This window comes from Physeter macrocephalus, chromosome 12 (genome assembly GCF_002837175.3).
Source record: "Physeter macrocephalus isolate SW-GA chromosome 12, ASM283717v5, whole genome shotgun sequence".
Classification (NCBI taxonomy): Eukaryota; Metazoa; Chordata; class Mammalia; order Artiodactyla; family Physeteridae; genus Physeter; species Physeter macrocephalus.
In genome coordinates, this window is record NC_041225.1 from 60,601,780 (window position 1) to 60,622,349 (window position 20,570).

Sequence of the window (20,570 nt, forward strand, 5' to 3'; positions counted from 1 at the left end):
AGGGCACGAACCCGTGTCCCCTGCATCAGCAGGCGGATTCTCAACCACTGTGCCACCAGGGAAGCCCCATATGTTTACTTTTAAAAAAATCAAATTCATCAATATTGAGAGGCATTATTTTAAGAAAAAAACAGCTTGTAGAAAAACATCATTGTATTTACTATACTAATACATTTTGAGAACACACCATAACACAGTGCAATGCCCCCTTTATGAGGACTTTATGGGACCAAAAGCTTGTGTCTCAGAACCGTGAATTCTGTGCTTCTATTGAGCAAATAGTGAAATGTATGTGTTATTCTGTTTTCCTTTTTGCACTGGCTACAAGAAATCTTAGAACCACATTTTTGTGTTCTACCTTATTTGTAGACCCCCACCACCACCCTTTGCCTAGATTTTCTCCGTTAATTTTTTCACATATTTCTTACTAAAATGTCTTAAGTTAATTTTTTAATAAGGAGGGGTATAAATAAATAAGTAGTAAATAGGAAATGATTAACATTTGAGTGGTAGTGGAAATTGAGGCAGTGAATGAGATCACCCAGGGAGGGCAGGTGATAAGAGGAGAGACCAGGGCCAAGGATGGAACCCCCAGAATAGCAAATTTATGTGGTTGGCTGAGGAAGGAGAAATCAAAGAAAGAGAGCTAGCAAAGGAGAGCATTTCAGGAAAGAGGAGGTGGTCAGTGGTGTCTGAGAGTAGAAACAGGTCACATAATATAAAAACTGAAAAAAGGTCACTGGATTTAACAACCAGGAAGTCATTTGTGACCTCAGGAAGAGTTTCAGCAGAGGGGCGTAGGCATCGGCTAACTGACACGGGTTGACAAGGGAATGGGAAATGAAATAATGCAGACAGACCTTGCAAAAGGTTGGCTAAGAGAAGAATAAGAGAAGAAGATGGCTAAAGGGGGATATAAGATGGGGAGGGGGGCAGTTTGTATTAATTTTTAAAGATAGGATAGATACAAACCTGTTTATATGCTGAAGGAAAAGTTCCAGTAGAGAGGGAGGGGTTAAAAGTACAGAAAAAGAGAAGCGACAGAAATTGGGGGGGATCAAGACCCTGGAGGAGTGGGGAGGGTAGAATCTCTGAGTCAGTTCCTGGGAAGGGTTCTGGGTGGAGGTGTGTAGAGAGGAGTGAAGATGAAGGGCACTGAGGCTGGGGCATCAAGGAAATATTTTCACCCCCAAACTAAAAGCCACTTAGAAAAAGTTGCTCATGAAACGGATGAAAAGAAGGTCCTAATATTTCAGACAAGCTAAAAGAAACTTTTTAAACTGATAGAAGATATAAAAGAATGACAATGTAGAATCTGCAAATTTTGGAAATGAGGTGATAAACCCAGGAAAGAATTCGAAATAAAGGGAAAATTTTATTTCAGAAATGAAGACTAAATTAGGAAAACACAAAAGAGAGTAATAAGCTCAATAGATAAATGAGTGACTGAAGAGAAATAGCGAGTGAAAAGGAAAAAAGAGATTTTAAAAGGGATATAGGCCAAAACAAACTAAAAACATAAACATGTTTCTTAGGGGAGAGGGAGAGAATAGAATAGGAGGATCAGGGATAGATAGAATTCTTTGAATATACATTGTTTTGTAGATTTGACTTTGAAACCATGTGAGTATGTTGCATAGCTATAAAACAAAATATTTTAAAAGCAATCCTGAAAGTAAAACACACACACACACACACACACACACACACACACACACACACACATGTTTCTTAGGGGAGAGGGAGAGAATAGAATAGGACTGATTTAATCTCTAAAGATTTCAGTAATCTTCAGTAATCCTAGCCAAAGTCCTTTCTGCTTCAATCTCATTTGTTCCTCTGGGAAGTCAAGGAAGACTTGAACAGTTTCCTCACGATAGACTTTTTCATGGGAAGGGAGTTAGTAGAACCTCCCTTATCCTGGGCCAAAAATCTCAATTCTATTTCACTTTTCTCTGAGGTCCAATTTTAGCCAGATTCCCAAACTTTCCCTTGATACTTTTACAGTTTTTTTTAGATTTGCTGCAATAGAGACAGGGGTCTGATTCATGACAAAAACATGGTATATTTGGCTTTCGTTCACAATTACCCATGACAGCAGCATTACCAGGAGATTAAAGAATATTTAAAGAGGCTTGGAAATTGCCACAGACTGATTGGGGATCTCCCAGGACATGTAATTTTTTTTTTTTTTTTTTTTTTTTTGCGGTACGCAGGCCTCTCACTGTTGTGGCCTCTCCCGTCGTTGCAGAGCACAGGCTCCGGACGCACAGGCTCAGCAGCCATGGCTCACGGGCCCAGCCGCTCTGCGGCACGTGGGATCTTCCCGGACCAGGGCATGAACCCGTGTCCCCTGCATTGGCAGGCGGACTCTCAACCACTGCGCCACCAGGGAAGCACAGATCCACCTACTTTTTAAAGCTATAAGCCTTTCATCTGTGATAGCAATGATCTCTCTCTTTTGGAATGATCCTTGACATCTCCTAGAGCATCTGTTGGTAGGACTACTCTTGCTGTAGGAGTAATGAATACTCTTGTTGGGAGGTAGCTGAGTTGGGAGCTTGGCCGATTCATTTTTCCCATTGCTGTTATTGGATCAATAGTCATTAGAGACCTCCATCTCACAAGTGAGACATCTTCTGTTATAGGTTGGGGCCTCCAGGAAGCAGATTCTTTTTTTTTTTTTTTTTATGGTTCTTTCTCACCATGATTTTTTTAAATTTTATTTTACTTTTGGCTGCATTGGGTCTTCGTTGCTGTGCACAGGCTTTCTCTAGTTGCAGTGAGCAGGGGCTACTCTCCATTGTGGTGCGTGGGCTTCTCCTCGTGGTGGCTTCTCTTGTGGAGCACGGGCTCTAGAGCGCAGGGTCAGTAGCTGTGGCGCACGGGCTTAGTTGCTCCGCGGCATGTGGGATCTTCCAGGACCAGGGCTCGAACCTGTGTTCCCTGCAGTGGCAGGCGGATTCTTAACCACTGTGCCACCAGGGAATTCCCCTTAAGCAGATTCCGAGAAGCAGTTTAGCAGTCAGTTTATTTGTTAGGGAGTCCTCTTGTGATTAATACCTATAGGGAGGAGAAGAAATTAAGATTGGATAAGGGAGAAATTGGGCTGCGATACTCTCCCAGCAAAGGCCTTAGCCAACCCCACAGTGAACCCCAGCATCAGAATGACCCGCTTGGAGTTGTTCCAAGTCAGGCCAGTCTTTTATTATTATTTTTTTTTTTTTTGCGGTACGCGGGCCTCTCACTGCTGTGGCCTCTCCCGTTGCGGAGCACAGGCTCCGGACGCGCAGGCCCAGCGGCCATGGCTCACGGGCCCAGCTGCTCCACGGCACGCGGGATCCTCCCGGACCGGGGCACGAACCCGTGTCCGCTGCATCGGCAGGCGGACTCTCAACCACTGCGCCACCAGGGAAGCCCCAGGCCAGTCTTTATACCCCCACATTGATCAGTAAATGGGTGCCAGCTGCCCCTGGAAGGAAGCATGACCTTGGAAGGGCAGTTTTCTTCACTCAAAGCTAACAGCTGAGGGCCAAATGCCAGCAGCACTCCTAGCAGCTGGAGAAATATAAGTCCTTCCTACCTGAAGGGCATCTGGACCATGCATCACAACATCCACTAAACCTCCCAAAAGTTGTGGAGGCTCAGCCACAGGGAAGACTTTAGCCCAAAGGATTATCCTGTTGTTCCATTTCCCATTATTTATTAGTTCACATTTGCCCAACTCAGTTCATTTCAGGGTATGGCAGATCTTTCACAGTAATTGACATGCAAAGAGGAGAGGTGTTGTCTGGAAGAATAAGCCATCTGACTAGAGGGAAGGACAAAAGACAAAGTTATACAAGAGTGACCCTGTTGTCATGGTTGGTGTGAAAGAAATCAGAATGGCATGATATATCCGCCAGAGGTCATTGAGAATGGCTGGTAAGCAGGTGCCATATTAGTTCTGAATCAGATTTAAAGGTCACGATGCATGGTTCCTCCTCCATCCACTGTAAGACTTTCTTAGATATATTGAGAAATCATTGTGGGAAAAAGCTTGACCAGCCTCATTCTCCCTAGCTGCTCCTCTGGGTCCTACTATTCTAACCCAGGGCCTCCAGTGCAAGCCCAGAGATGAGAAAAAGGAAGAAAATATCTTTGTAAAATGATGATAATATTCCCATTCTCTGCTCACCCTGGAGGCTTATTTTGAAAATCACAGTGATTTAACTTGTTAGCGGTTTAATTCACTTTTAAAAGATTAACCAGACTAATTACTCATCAGATTTCACCACCTTTGTCAGCCTCAATAAGGATCCTTTGTTACAATGATTAATGTGTTTTAATTGCAGCTTCTCTCAGAGCAATAATTCAATCGCACAGTATTTGCCGAATCTATGGAAATCTTGGAAATGCTTTGACAGCTGAGCTATTCTTGGGAAATGAAAGTAAAGGAATATATGTAACTAACAAAAAGTGTTTTATAGCATATCATTAATATGGATTTTCCCTCTCTGACAGACCTTGCTCAACTTCAGTCCATGAAGCTGCTTGCTGTGCATGTCAGTTTGCCATCCAGGAACTACCAGGAGGTAGAGATCAATTAACACAGGTGACTGGATTTTCTCCAGTTGGTGTCCTCAAACATATGTTAATCGTAGTCATAATCATAGCAAATATACATCGGTCACAGGGAAAGTTAATTAACTAGCCAGTGTCCATAAATAATCATCCAATTAAGAGAGTGGATCCTGTGTTGATCATTCTATTTTCTACCCAATGCTTCATCTTCATTCATTTAACTGCTGTGTGCTTTCCAAGTTAAGGATTTTACAACATCAGAAAGATGTCTGTAGAACCTGGTAGAGAGATGAATTGTATGTGGCCAATACTAATCTCAAACTTACAATGTATTTTAATGGTATTATTTTTTAAAGCACAGTGGTTCTAAGACCTTTGGAGTTGATTCTTGGCTCTACCACTTATTAGCTATGAGACCTTGGGGGAAATGAGCAGTATCTGGCCTCCCAGCCTTCAGTTTCCTCATCTCTAAAGTAGGTATGATAATACCCACCTGATAGTGAGGATTAAAATGAGGTATTACATGTAAGACCCAGCACACCACCTAGAATATAGTAAGCATTCATTAAATTATTTTTGAAAAAGCTATAAGCCTTTATACTTTAAGAAAACCATATGAGGGGCTTCCCTGGTGGCGCAGTGGTTGAGAGTCCGCCTGCTGATGCGGAGGACACGGGTTCGTGCCCCGGTCTGGGAGGATCCCACATGCTGCGTAGCGGCTGGGCCCGTGAGCCATGGCTGCTGGGCCTGCGCGTCCGGAGCCTGTGTTCCGCAAGGGGGGAGGCCCCAACAGTGAGAGGCCCGCGTACCACAAAAAAAAAAAAAAAAAAAAGAAAACCATATGAACATAAGAATCAGGGATCTGATCTCACAATAACCCAGAGACAGGTAGGAAAGGTGTGCTACTGCTGTTGTTTTTCACAGAAGAGGAAACGGCATAGGGAGGCATGATGATGTCAGTAAACACGTGATATATGTCCATCAACTAACTACTCAGTCAAGCAAAAAGAGTGCTCTAAAGCCCATAGATGCTGAGTCCCATCGCAGTGCTTTTCCTGCTGCCTCCTTGGAGGCATCAAGGTCTCTGAATGAGTAGAGTAGTTGAGAACAGAATAACTAACTCATTTGTTGACAAATATTAGCCCCTCTGTGGGATATATGCATCAATAATAGCTAACAGCCAGGAATTACCTTATTTAATTCATATAGCAAGCCTAGCAGGTAAATATCATTATTGCCCCCATTTTGCAGGTGAGGACACTGAAGCTTAGAGATATTAAATAACTTTTTTGACAGATTTAAACCCAGGTCTGTCCAACTGTAGTGTCTGTGTTTTAACCATATACAATTCTGCCTCCTGCCAATCCCACTTTATAAGATGCCGTTTTAAAAAGGGAAAGTTTTAAGTAAGACCTACCTGGTCTATATGGTAATTAATCAGTATGCTTTAAATTTCCATCCTAGTGGTTCAGGAAACCACGACTCAACAATTTTCTTAACTTCTGAACCAGAGGTTGTGAATACTTTTGTTCCTTCACTTGGGGAATGGCACTGGCTGTGAAAAAAATTAGGAAGTAAATTCTTCCTTGGATATTTATAATACACATTTGCATGGGGAAGGCTCTGAGAAATAGTATGGTTTAAAAAAAATTGTTTAATTGTGTTAAACCTGATTCATAAGCTTATCTGACCATAGAACTCTTCTTTTTAGTTATAATCATTAAGAACCTGTGGGAAGGGGCTTCCCTGGTGGTGCAGTGGTTGAGAATCTGCCTGCTAATGCAGGGGACGCGGGTTCGAGCCCTGGTCTGGGAGGATCCCACATGCCACGGAGCAACTAGGCCCGTGAGCCACAACTACTGAGCCTGCGCCTCTGGAGCCTGTGCTCCGCAACAAGAGAGGCCGCAATAGTGAGAGGCCCACGCACCGCGATGAAGAGTGGCCCCCGCTTGCCACAACTAGAGAAAGCCCTCGCACAGAAACGAAGACCCAACACAGCAATAATTAATTAATTAATTAATTAATAAAACAAAGGGCTAGTCTTTGCCAAAGAATGATTGAAGTTTAAAAAAAAAAAACCTATGGGAACCCATTTAGATTCATTTACATAATAATCATGGGCAAAATTTATAGAGCACTTAGTATTTCCCAGACACTGATCTCAGAACTTCACACGTTTTCACTAATGTTATCTTTTTTAAAATATTTATTTATTTGGTTGCGCTGGGTCTTAGTTGTGGCACATGGGATCTTCGTTGCAGCATGTGGGCTCTTAGTTGCAGCATGAGGGATCTAGTTCCCTGACCAGGGATCGAACCCAGGCCCCCTGCATTGGGAGCGTGGAGTCTTAACCACTGGACCACCAGGGAAGTCCCATGTATTCACTGATGTTATAATACTCTTATGAGGCAGGTGTTTTCAGAATAACCTTATGAGGTAAATGTTTTTCTTAAACAATTTTCCCAAGATCACAAACTATTAAGTGGCAGAGGCAGGATCTGAACTCAGGGTGTTTTTCTCTAGAACCTGTGCTCTCACAGCTGCCATGGAAGAGCTGATGTAGCAGGTCATACTCAAAAGCATGTCATATGTTTTTCTAATTTAAATATGGAATAAGTATGCTATATCAAATTTCCATTTTGATTAAATTGACCCAACCAAGGAGGAAAAACCTGGCAAAACCACCTCTGTGAATCAGACACTCAACACAATCAAATTTGTCTATCTGATATTGATAACTACATTTTTTCCCCTGTAGTGCTGTTTCATTCTTAAAATACTTGATCCAGTTTTGGGCATCTGCTTATATTTTGTGACAGACACAGAGGTAACATCCTCTTATCACCATATCTCTTGCCAGGTAATAATCACTTCAGGTTTCCTCCAGGACTAGTACGCCAAGATCAGACAAATAAGAATTCTCACTTAGGGACTTCCCTAATGGCGCAGTGGTTAAGAATCCGCCTGCCAATGCAGTGGACATGGGTTCGAGCCCTGGTCTGGGAAGATCCCACATGCTGTGGAGCAACTAAGCCCGGGCGCCACAACTACCGAGCCTGCCCTCTAGAGTCCGCGAGCCACAACTAGAGAAAGCCCATGCGCAGCAACGAAGACCCAACACAGCCAAAAATAAATGAATAACTAAATTAAATATATGATCGCCTTAAAAAAAAAAAAAAAAGAATTCTCACTTAGAGACAGTGAGGTGATCACCCATCTCAAATAGGAAAGCTGTTATTTACTCCAGAATGGCAAAGGCACAAGAATTCTCTTATCTCTTCTTTGCTTTTCCTTTCCTTACTTCTCTTTTAGTTTATTTGGTTTTAGGTGGAGCAATGGCTTATGGAATGACAAAGTTTGGGACTCACTCACTTAACTGAAGATACCCCAGCCTAGAAGAAGGACCAGGAGAAAAGACAATGGCCCCAAAGGTGCAGAAAGCCCAAAGAAAGCTTCCAAGTACTGTTCTTGCCTTCTTTTTCTTTTGATCCTCTCTCCCCATAGGGTGGCTTTTTTTTTTTTTTTGAAGCACACTTTTCCAAGTTGTTACATTAACAAATTTGCACTGATTTCTTTATCCTTGTCATCTAAAGACCACCTTGTTGGCGGATGGTGAACTTTTCCTTTATGCCAGGCCTGCTGCACTGTCTAATGTCACAAGTGTCTGCTCACATTAGCTCCCGGAGACTGGAGAAGATTCTGCATAGTGCCTTTCCAGCAAGTTGATTTGACAGAATGAGTCCCCATGCTAGCTCATGGCACTTATCAGTTAGTCAGCTTTCCTCGGGGAGGAGAATTTAGAGTGCACCATATTCAGTTTCCAAATCAACTGCTGTCCCCTCAGGAAGCTGTGTGTTGCATTATTAAAAGAGATGCCTTCAACTACAGCACCACACTTAAACATTCATCCACATTAAAAAAAAAAAAAAGAAGAAGAAGCAGGAACGAGGCAGGCAGCACCACAATTCCCCACACTCTTCACTGTTAACTCTTTCTCCCCAGGTTTCAAGCCTCCCTCTATGAACAGTCCTGTAACTTTTATTGGTGAGCGTGAACAGTGTGATTTTGTGACTGTTACCTTTGCATAAAGTGGGGTGTTTTTGCATTACTTAGGCTGGCTATAATCCCTGAGCTCCAATAGCAAAGTTAAATCCAAAAATCTAGCTGCCGGAAACGGCAACAACTTTGATTTATCTGTTACCTACCTCTCCCAGGAGTTCAAATGAAAAGCAGGAGTTAGTTCTGAGTTGAAGATGAACAGATTCGAAGCTCACACTTTCATAATAATAACTTCAGATATTTCTAATTTAAAAATAAAACAAAATTTGTGGCCAGTTTATCTTTATCGTTCCAAAAGAGAAATCGACAAGATTGCTGGAGAAAAGGAGGGATCCTTTTTAAAGCTGCATGTTGATAAAATATGAAAATGGATTAAACTCTGCTTCCAATTTCCAAACTTGTGTACTTCAATGAATATTAAATGGCAGGACCCTATCATCATCATGACTTATTTACTCACCAGAGTTTTTATCAAAAAGGGACTGGAATTGCCTGTGGAGCCTGAAAGTCTCCTGTAATTGAGTTTAGAGTGGTAAATCCACTAAACAGGCCACGGCCCCAGAGACACCCCTGAAACCCACCTGTCAGCTGGTGTTAGATCACAACTCAAACAAGGCATGGCTGCCTGCTCCTGCTAAACACTGATGTGGCCCAAAACAAAAAAAAGAGAAGTGATTTCCTCAGGGATGAGGGAGGGCTGGGGGCAAATCGTGGGTGTTGGGAGGGCAAGAGAAAAACTCTCATCTAACAGCTGCCTGATGTCAGCTGGAATCATGATCTGAAACTCAGCTTGGGAGGGGAACTGGCCAGGGCCTCATTCGGTAAGGTGTCATTTCTTTATTCCGACATCCGTTAGGTAAGAGCGTAATGGAGTGAACAAGAAGCTTTTTCATCACGGATGAGTCATGGAAAACAAAGCCCAGGGTTTCAGTGAGGATAAAGATACAACAGGCTTAGGAATGATGCAGAAAATTTCACATCTGAAAATGGAGGAAACTATCCAACTGAGACTGGCTGGACCAGTCAAAGGATGGGAGCAGGAACATTTTAAGCCAAAGAACCATCATTCAGCCAATAAATATTTGTTTACTAGTGCTAATTACTGTATCAGTTGCTGAATATATCAAAAGAAATAAGACATGGAGTTCACGGGTTTTTGAGCACGAGCCACCCTGTTTTTGCTTGGCCCTGCAATAAACCATTCTCTGCTCCAAACTCTGACAAAAATAAATAAATAATTAAATAAATAAGACATAGTCCTTGCTCTGGAGGAACTTAAAATGTAGTTGGGGAGACATGCAGATAAGTCAACTATTACAATACAGCGTTTGTCAAGGGCTATGAGAGCAAAAATATGTGCCTAAAACAATAAGTAAGGAGAAGGTGACATTTAAGCTGGGTTTTTCAGAATAAGTAAGGTTTAGCCAGGCAAAGGAGAATAGGGTGTGTGGGGACAGCAGTAGGAATGAGAAGCTCTTGCTGTATGGAGGAGATACATGATCAAAAGGAACAGAGTGATAGTCTTATAGGGCTCCCAGAGGCTCGATGTGACTGGATCATCTCTCAGGACTAACGGATTAGATGCTGAGAGAGATGGGACTAGAGAGGGAGAGAGAGAAGCCAAAAGATCAAGGACTTTTGTCAGCCTGGCTAATAAGTTTATCCTGAAAGCCATGGGGAGCAATGGAATGAAAGAATTTTAAGCAGGGGAGTGGTGTGGTCAGGTTTACCTTTTAGAAAGACTAGTTTACCTGTTGTGCACAGCACGAATGAGAAGGGGCAAGGCTGGAAATAGGAAGGCCATGAAGGAAGCCATACAGGAGTCTCTGAGAGAGGGGGTGATGGCCCACACCAGGGAAGGCACAGTGGAGGGGGAGGGGACAGATTGAGAAATACTATAGAAAAGAATCAGCAGTATTTGGAAGACAATTCAAAATGGGAAAAGAGAGAGATATTCAGGATGGCTTCAAGGCTTCTGGCTTGGGTTTAGGGTTGCTAGCTTTATCAAATAAAAAATGCATGCAGTATTGGGACATATTGATTCCAAAAAAATAATTCCTTGTTTATTTTTTTTTTGGCTGTACCACAAGGCCTGTGGGATCTTAGTTCTCCAACCAGGGATTGAACCTGTACCCTCAGCAGTGAAAGCTTGGAGTCCTAACCACTGGACCACCACGGAATTCCCAAATGATTCCTTGTTTAACTGAAATGCAAATTTAACTGGGAATCCTTTATTTAATCTGGCAAACCTACTTAGGTGACTGGATAAATGTTGGGTCATTTATCAAGCTGGAGATTAGAGGAGGAGACATAGATATGGGAGAGGGGGCCAAGAAGATGAGGAATTTAGTTCTATTTATATTGAGTTTCAGATATCCAAGGGATATATCTGACTTCTGATTAACCCCAATACCTTTCTGCCCTTCTTCTGCAAGGATAGTGTTAGCTGGCACATGGCCACTCAGCTAAAGACTTTACTTCCCATCTTCCCTTGCAGAAAGCGGCCATGTGACCACACTCTGGCCAATAGGATGTGAGAAGAAGTGATGTGTGTCTTTTTTTTTAAGATAATGCATATAATTTGTAATTTTATTTTATTTTTTAAATTAATTTTTATTGGAGTATAGGTGATTTACAATGTCATGTTAGTTTCTGCTGTACAGCAAAGTGAATCAGTTATACATATATCCACTCTTTTTTATTTTTTATTTTATTTTTAAAATAAATTTATTTATTTATTTATTTATTTTTAGCTGTGTTGGCTCTTCGTTGCTGCACGCGGGCTTTCTCCAGTTTCAGCAAGTGGGGCCTACTCTTCATTGCAGTGCGTGGGCTTCTCATTGTGGTAGCTTCTCTTTGTTTCAGAGCAAGGACTCTAGGCACATGGGCTTCAGTAGTTGTGGCATGTGGGCTCAGTAGATGTGGCTCATGGGCTCTGGAGCACAGGCTCAGTAGTTGTGGCGCCCGGGCTTAGTTGCTCCGTGGCATGTGGTATCTTCCCGGACCAGGGCTCAAACCCGTGTCCCCTGCATCGGCAGGCGGACTCTCAACCACTGCGCCACCAGGGAAGCCCGGCAGGCAGATTCTTAACCACTGCGCCACCAGGGAAGTCCAAGAAGTGATGCGTGTCTTAGAAGGATTGGGCCTGAATTCTCTGGACTCTTTTCTCCTTTCCTCTGGCTGAAAGATAACCAAAACTGAAATAGCCACCTTGGACTCAGAGATGAAATCATATGTTGAGGATGGCAGAGCCATCTAACTTGCCCTGGGCCATCTACCATATGAGAGAGAAGTAAACTTAGCCTGCACCTTAATTATCAAGAGGAAATGTTCAATGAGCAGCTGGAAATACAGGTCTGCAGCTTAGAGAGAGGTGTGAGCTAGGGAGGGACAATTGGGTGTGATTAGTACACAGGCACTGAATGAGGCTTTGGGTTAGATTTCCTAGAGGAAAAGTGTGGTGAGAGAAGAGCTAAGCACAAGAAAGTCAAATGCTATCTTTTTTTCTTTTCAAGTGTTTTTTTTTTGGAGACAAGACTTTAAATTTACCCTCAAGTTAAAAGAGATCTTCCAGGAGTACTAGCATGGATGTTTGAGAATTTTGTTTTCATTTCCAAAGCTTTTCCACTCTATCTAGCCATGCATTAATATTCAGTACTACTGAATTTGTTTGTTTGTATTTGGATTTATATTTCAGCACTGTCTGGGAAGGGGTAAGTTCTCATGTCCTGTGAGTATTTGGACACTTACACACGTCCTGGTGGCTGTGCTAGTGTCTGTGGTAGGGTCAGTATACATGTGTGTAGTTTGTGCCTTGGGTGTGTCAGCACACGTGTTCACGTGTTCCTCTGTGTTCTCGCTTGTTGATATGCCCTAAAGACATCTTTGCTTGTTTGTCTGTGGGAGGTGCTAGTTATATTGGCTAAGTTAGTAGCCAGTCCCCAGCGCTGCCAAGATATAGTGTTTTAGAGTCTTCTCACATGGAAGTCGTCTGTCCATTTTGGAGACTGTAGAATATTTTTTTAAAAGATCATTTCAATTGTCTTTTTAAAAAAATAGACTTTACCTTTTAGAGCAGTTTTAAGTTCATAGCAAAATTGAATGGAAAGTACAAGCATCTCCCATGTATCCCCTGCTCTCACAAATGCATAAGGTCCCCCATTATCAACATCCCCCACCAGAGTGTTATATTTGTTTCAATTGATCAATCTACATTGGCACATCATTATCACCCCAAGTCCATAGTTTACATTAAGGTTCAGTCTTGGTATTGTACATTCTGTGGGTTTGGGCAAATGTATAATAACTTGTATCCATCATTGTAGTATCATACAGTGTGGCTGTTACCATTTTGCATTCCTACAAGCAAGGAATGAGTGTTCCTGTTGCTCCACATCCTCGCCAGCATTTGATGATGTCAGTGCCTTGGGTTTTGGCCATTCTAGTAGGTATGTACTGCTCTCTCATTGTTTTCTATTGTCTTTTCAAATCCAAAATGTTTGAAGGAAGAGTCTCACAAAATTCTCCATGGTTATTCCTCGCCGCTTCTGTATAAGTCTACCTATTCTTCTCAAACCCCAAACTGAGGCTGAATTTTACGTAATATGATATGAACTGAGATCTGCACAGGGGTTAAGGACACCACAGTGTGTGTGTGTGTGTGTATTTTGGAAATTTCTAAACATACTCAAAATTAGAATAAAAAGAACCTCCATATACCCATGACCCAGCTTCAATTATTATCAACACTTTGACAATCTTGTTTCATCTATCCCTCCCTTTTCTTCTGCTAGTGTGCTTTAAAGCAAATATTAGATAGCTGAAACATTTCAGTTTGTACATTTCATTCAGTTTGTATCTCCAATTGATAAGACTTTTTCCATTCCACAGTGTCATTATTACCTAACAAAATTAACAACAGTTCTCAATCTCATCTAAACCCAATCTGTGTTCAAATTTCTTGATTATCTCAGACATCGTTTTAGAGTTGGTTTCTTCAAAATCCATGTATTGCACATAGTCATGTCTTTTTGGTCTCTTTTATTCTAAAGCAGTCCACCCTCACCATTGATTTGAGGAGGAACCAGGTAATTTGTTCTGTATAATATCTTGTGTTCTGTATTCATCTTATTGCTTTCCTGTGGAATCAAGTATGTAATATCAATGTAATACCAAGTGATATCAAGTAACATGTTTCTCTATCCTCCATATTTCCTATAAACTGGTAGTTATATCCAGGGTCTTGATTAGATTCAAGATCAATATTTTGGCACCAATACTTCGTAGTGTGGTGCTATTACTATGAGGCATATAGTATCTGGTTGTTTCACTTTTAATGATGCCAAGATTGATCACTGGGTTTAAGTAATGTCAGCCCACAAAGTTCCCATTAACCTTTCACCTGATGGTCTTAGCATCTATTGATGATTTTTACCTAGACCCATTATTTCATTTGGAGTATTAGTGATTTTTAAAAATTCTTTTTTTTATTAAAATGCCTCTTTTTTAAATTAAAATGCCTCTTTTTTTTTGCGGTACGCGGGCCTCTCACTATTGTGGCCTCTCCCGTTGCGGAGCACAGGCTCCGGACGCGCAGGCTCAGCGGCGATGGCTCACGGGCCCAGCCGCTCCGCGGCATGTGGGATCTTCCCGGACCGGGGCACGAACCAGTGTCCCCTGCACCGGCAGGCGGACTCTCAACAACTGCGCCACCAGGGAAGCCCTAAAATGCCTCTTTTTTAAGACTTTTTTTTGATGTGGACCATTTAAATTCTTCATTGAATTTGTTACAATATTGCTTCTGTTTTATGTTTTGGTTTTTTGGCTGCAAGCCATGTGGGATCTTAGCTCCCCGACCAGGGATCGAACCCACACCCCGTACATTGGAAGGTGAAGTCTCAGCCACTAGACCACCAGGGAAGTCCCTAAAAATTCTTTTATTCCTTCTGCATTTATTAGCTGGCACTCTTCTAGCTCCAGAATATTGCTAATAAAGGCAATAATGTAAGTGCCAGGGGCTCAGGGTCAAGTGAGTGTCCTGTTTTCCTTGTCTTGTTCCATATTTAAAAAGATCAGTTAACTCTCCTAACTACACTGATGGTCAGGCTGAATTCCAGGCTCTTTTCAACTGAAGTGACCCTTTGTGCTCAGATAATGTTGAAGTCAGCAAGTATCCTAGAGATGGGTCCACCTTGTGCTCCAGGAAAAGGGGGCTCTAGGAGTTGCAGGGGGGCCTCTTCCTAAGACACCAGGAGCTGAAGGGCTCTCAGAACCTGAGGCCTGACCAGCAGAGACTGGCTTTGCTGGTTTGGAGAGGGCTCTCTTTAGTCTCTCCCACCCGAGTCAGGCTCAGTCTGGGGCCCTGGCTCTCCTGCTTTTCAAGGAAGCAGCAGCCATTCAACCACTGGCCCTAGGGACCAAATGTCTGAGTCTCTGGTGCTTTAACTTTCTGGTGCTTCCTCTGTGTTCTCAGATGGACTCTGGGCCCTTTTCTCCCCAGGTTTGGACACTGGGCTCCACACCCTCTTTGAGAAATAGAGCAGATCTCCTGCCTCGTGTACCTCCATTAGCCCTTTCCCCCATCAGAAGTCTTTTGAAGAAAGCCCCAGGATGAATGGTCCTGCAGGCAGAACCCAATTCTGGGATTAATACTCAGCTTTTAGGGACCAGGATGTGAGGGGATACTGGGATCCATCAGGTTGTATAGACAGCTCCCTACTCAGCAGGTGAGTAAATCATACAGCCCATTCTTTACTTAGAAGGTGAGCCTCTATGGAAAAAATGGCACCAACATTCATTTCTGGGGGAGATGTATTTTAAATTCTGTGTAAAATGTACCGTAGTAGGAGTTCATGGTACACATTGTTGGGTTTTTAAAAATTAGACTTTTAGTCCCCTCAAGACGCTAATTTAAAAATATATATATGTATGTTCTTCAAAATAGTCACCTGCCTTTAGATGGTTACAAACCACAGAGGAAAACCTGTGTTATTCTTCACATTCCCACCAATAACCATTTGGCTTTGCATGACTTTAAGCTGTTTCTAAAAAATCAAATCCACTCTGAAAGCACAGTGGTTTGCCTTCATGGAGGGCGGCCAAAGGGTATGCTGCAGGCTGAATGCAGCCCCCAAAGCGAGGAAAGCGTTTGCCCCTGCGCTACCCATACTTGGACACTAGATGGCAGGCTTACCTTCTAGATGGAAGTAACTGGCCCTGGCAGCCCTGCCTCTGCTTCCGGCAGCCGCACCCTCGGGACAGATCCCAAAGGCATTTAGTGGGCTCCCCAGAGAAGGTGTGACCAAGCCTTGGTGTGAGGTGAGGGGAAGAGTTGACTGATTTGGGAACTCTTGCCTGCCTGTCTGCAGTTGCAATAGGATCAGTGTCGGGGCCCACAAGATCCCAAAACTCACGGTTTGTGGCCATTGTGACACCGCTGCGGTGCCAACTGGGTCCTCCTCACACCTGTTTGTCCCAGGTGTGGGACTTAGAAATGTCTCCAGCTTTCCTCGGATTGGCTCAAGGTGCAAGGTCTTTCAGATGTCCCAAACCTGGGAGGTTATGCAGGCTTTTATCAAACAGAAGCCCCTGCTGAGTGTAAGGACCGCTGAGGGCCAGGAAGGAAATGTACAAGCCTGTGCTGACCCTGGGCGAGGTCTGTGGTTTCACTAACATTCAAGATTCATGGCATTCTTTTTTTGTTATTATTTTTAATTTGCTAGATAAGTTTAGTTACCATCTGTCACCATACAAAGTTATTACAGTATTATTAACTAGAGTCCCTATGCGTACATTACATCCCTGTGACTTACTTATTTTTATTGAAGTATAGTTGATTTACAATACCGTGTTAATTTCAGGTGTATAATACAGTGATTTTGTTATACATATATATACACACATATATGTATATATATATATTTTTTCAATTCTTTTCCACTATAGTCGATTATAAGATATTGAATATATTTCTCTGTGCTGTATAGTAAGTCCTTGTTATTTATTTATTTTGTATATGGTAGTGTGCCTCTGTTAATCCTCTACTCCCAATTTATTCCTGCCCCCTTCCCCTTTGGTAACCATAAGTTTGTTTTCTATGTCCATGAGTCTGCTTCTGTTTGTTTTTTTTTTTTGCGGTACGCGGGTCTCTCACTGTTGTGGCCTCTCCCGTTGCGGAGCACAGGCTCCGGACGCGCAGGCTCAGCAGCCATGGCTCACGGGCCCAGCCGCTCCACGGCATGTGGGATCTTCCCAGACCAGGGCACGAACCTGTGTTCCCGGCATCGGCAGGCAGACTCTCAACCACTGCGCCACCAGGGAAGCCCTGCTTCTGTTTTGTAGGTAAGTTTATTTGTACTATTTTTTAGATTCCACATATAAGTGATAGCATATAATATTTGTCTTTCTCTGACTTACTTCATTTAGTATGGTAATCTAGGTCCGTCCATGTTGCTGCAAATGACATTATTTCATTCTTTTTTATGGCTGAGTAATATTCCATTGTATATACATACCACATCTTCTTTATCCATTCCTCTGTTGATGGACACTTAGGTTGCTTCCATGTCTTGGCTATTGTAAATAATGCCACTATGAACACTGGGGTGCACGTATCTTTTTGAATTAGAGTTTTCATCTTTTCTGGATATATGCCCAGGAGTGGGATTGCTGGATCATATGGTAGTTCTATTTTTAGCTATTTAAGGAAACTCCATACTGTTCTCCATAGTGGCTGCACTAATTTACATTCCCACCAACTGTGTAGGAGGGTTCCCTTTTCGCCACACCCTCTCCAGCATTTATTATTTGTAGACTTTTTGATGACGGCCATTCTGACCTGTGTGAGGTGATACCTCATTGTAGTTTTGATTTGTATTTCTCTAATAATTAGCAATGTTGAGCATCTTTTCATTGCCTGTTGGCCATCTGTATGTCTTCTCTGGAGAAATGTCTGTTTAGGTCTTCTGCCTATTTTTTGATTGGGTGGTTTGGTTTTTTGTTATTGAGCTGTATGAGCTGTTTGTGTATTTTGGAAATCAATCCCTTGTCGGTTGCACCGCAAATGTTTTCTCCCAGTCCAGAGGTTGTCTTTTCATTTTGCTTATGGTTTCTTTTGCTGTGCAAAAGCTTGTGAGTTTAATTAGGTACCATTAGTTTATATATTTATTTTATAACTGGAAATTTGTGCCTCAATCTCCTTCACTTGCCTCATAGCATTCTTAACACACCTTCTTTTGTTTGCTCCTGCTTTCCTCCCATCCAACCTAACCCTAAACCCACGGTTTAGACATCATTATAAGTCCTGCTTGAGGACAAGAACTTTCACTGGTTTACATCTAGATTCCCTGTGTCTGGCACAAGGTGAGGGCTCAGTGAATGTTTTCTAAATGAATAGTTGATCAAATGAATTAATGTTGAAACTGAATAATCAGTTAGTTTAACCTCCTAGTTCTGAAAAGGGTCCCAAATGAATGGAAATGTATTATATTTTCTAGATTGCCTGTTGAGATTCCACCCCAGGATCTGAACTTGGGATATGCCTGAACCTTTCTTACATCTAGCTGAAATCTCTCACACTGCAACTTGAGACAGTTCTTTTTGCTGTGACCTCAGTGCAAGTTGATTATGGGATTGGGGAGTAATATTTTTATGGGCTGAATTCTGTCCCCCCCAGAATTCATATGTTGAAGGTCTAGCCCCCAGAACCTCAGAATGTGGCTGTATTTGGAGATAAGGCCTTTAAAAAGGTGATTACAGTAAAATGAAACTGTTAGGATGGGCCCTAATCCAATCTGACTGGTGTCCTTACAAGAGGAGGAGATCTGGACACACAGAGAGACACCAGGGGTGCATGCACAGAGTAAAGGCTGCGGGAAGAGGCAGCAAAAGGGCAGCTGGTTGTGTGCAAACTGAGGAGAGAGGCCTCAGAGGAAACCTAACATGCTGACACCTTGATCTTAGACTTCCTGCCTTCAAAATGGTGAGCAAATAAATATCTGTTGTGTAAGTCACCCAGTCTAGGGTATTTTGTTATGGCAGCCCTAGCAAACTAATATAAAGTGATATGATATGATATGATGTATGATATATGGTTATAATGTAACAAAACATGATATGATACATCATGTTTTGCCCCTTTTGCCAGCATGTCCAGTGTCTAAATGACTGTCATCTAACTGCTGTTCGATATAACATCAGGTAGGTGAGGTTTTCACCCTACCTCTGGCCCCTGGTTCTAACCTGGCAGGCAGGAGGGCTGAAAAACACCCTAAAAAAGGAGAGATGTTCACAGCTTTAGTCACAGCATGGGCTGCCTTCCCAGGTCCTTTTTAGAAAAAATGGGCTCAAATGTGATGCAGAATAGGCTGATACAGTCCTCAGGAGAGGGGCTTCCCAAGCATCACAAAAGCCGAGCTCCCCAAAGAGGTAAGCATGGCCTCAGTGGCCCAAAGGTCGACACATCAGGATAAATCAGGTTTGTCAGAGAGAAAAAGCAGCAAAAGAGGCTGCTTGTTGGAGATTAGATTAGATCAGAGAAGATTTCATAATGGCTCCACATCTTGAGGATTGAGGACTTGGGAGGGCAGGAGGAGGGCACAGGGCTGGCTGAGGACGCAGCAGAGACTCTGAAGCAAGAATCAGCTCAGTGAACTCTGAAGCAAGGAACAGCCCAGGGTCAGAGATCACTGCAGTGAAGCTGTGAAAAACAAGGCAGTGCTGTCTCCTTCCAGGGTCACGTTTAAGTGGTAGGATTTGGTCTTGTGAAAAGTGACTGAGGGTAACTTACTCTCTCTAAAGTGGAAACTCTGGGTCAAGCTAAGGGGGAGGGGCCAGGATGGATGGAGGAAGCTAAAACTGAGACTCAGCTCTTCTGGGCACGTGGCCACTAGGACGTCTCTGGGGCATATGTCAACCCGCCTTCCTTACGCCGATGGAGACCCTCTCTCTCCTCTCGGAAATGCCACTGTGAGTAGATACCACTGGAGAGAAGAGAGAGACAAACCAACAGGAGCACACATAAAAGGAAGATCATCATCCATAAAAGGGCTTCTCCTGCCTTGGCACAGACATGCAAGAAGGGAAGTGGGGAAATGACCTTTTTCCTCTGTCCCTAATTTCCAACTTAGCCTGGCTCAGATATGGGAACTAAGACTGGGCCTTGGTCCTTCCTCTGTCAGTGCCCTTGGCCTCTTGGTCCTGGACTCCAAGGATTAGCCTCCCTCTTTCCTCTGCCCACCCCTCTGTCTCACCACATTCCTCCCTCCATGTAGCTGGTCCTGCAGCTCCAACCATGTGTCTGTGGGTCACAGAGCTGGGTGGGTGCACTTCAGTATTGGGTAACACTGGGCCCTGAAGAAAGAACAAATCATGAAGATATCGTCATCAAATAGATGATGATAACATCAGATAAACACCCCCATTTTTCTGAGGAGGTTGTTGAGACCAAAAATGGGGAAAGGATCTGCTGAAGGTCACATAGGGCCGATCAAATCTTCTAATAGACATTACCAGAGACATATGTCAAAGCCATGTGAGTCGTTAAAAAACACATCCCATAGAGTAATAGCTCAATTCCAGTCTTTTTTTTCTTCCTATGTACCAATCCAGTCTATTTTTTAAAAGTCAGTCCTTGAAGCACTATATTATGCCCCCAACCACTTTATGTCAAATAAAATTCTAATGTGAAAATAGATGCACGTGAAAATAGATGGAATCTGCTCCCATGAAGCCACATCTGGGAGAGTGGTCACTTCTGGGTCCTGGGTTCTGTAAGACACATCAACATGGTAGACGAGGGACAGGCTGACTCTGGTGGTGAAGCATCAGAGAACCAGGCCATTCAGAGGGGAACTAGGGAAACTCAACCTGCAGAAGAAAAATACTAAAGAGAACCATGACAGTGAGCTTCAGTTGGTGAAGGATGAAGGTGGGAAGGGCAGAGGTCACAT

The 20,570-nt window shown here is 42.9% G+C and overlaps 1 protein-coding gene across 5 annotated transcripts in view; it reads left to right on the forward strand.

Annotated features, from left to right (window-relative positions):
* The window catches only part of LOC102983463 (uncharacterized), a 75,012-nt gene that overhangs the window by 39,082 nt on the left and 15,360 nt on the right, over positions 1–20,570 (forward strand). The window contains exons 3-7 of one of the 5 annotated variants that reach the window (XR_008618892.1): positions 4,504–4,594; positions 12,948–13,070; positions 15,122–15,347; positions 16,805–16,962; positions 18,117–18,664. Coding sequence is in view for 1 of the 5 variants with exons in the window: in XM_055089162.1 (XP_054945137.1) it covers positions 4,504–4,574; positions 12,948–13,070; positions 15,122–15,159 (232 nt within the window). In the remaining 4 variants the exon portion in view is untranslated. Of the gene's footprint in view, positions 1–4,503; positions 4,595–7,875; positions 8,587–12,947; positions 13,071–15,121; positions 16,417–16,804; positions 16,963–18,116; positions 18,665–20,570 lie in introns of those variants that run through there. The other 4 variants (XR_448167.3, XR_008618893.1, XM_055089162.1 and 1 more) reach the window with 4 other exon arrangements.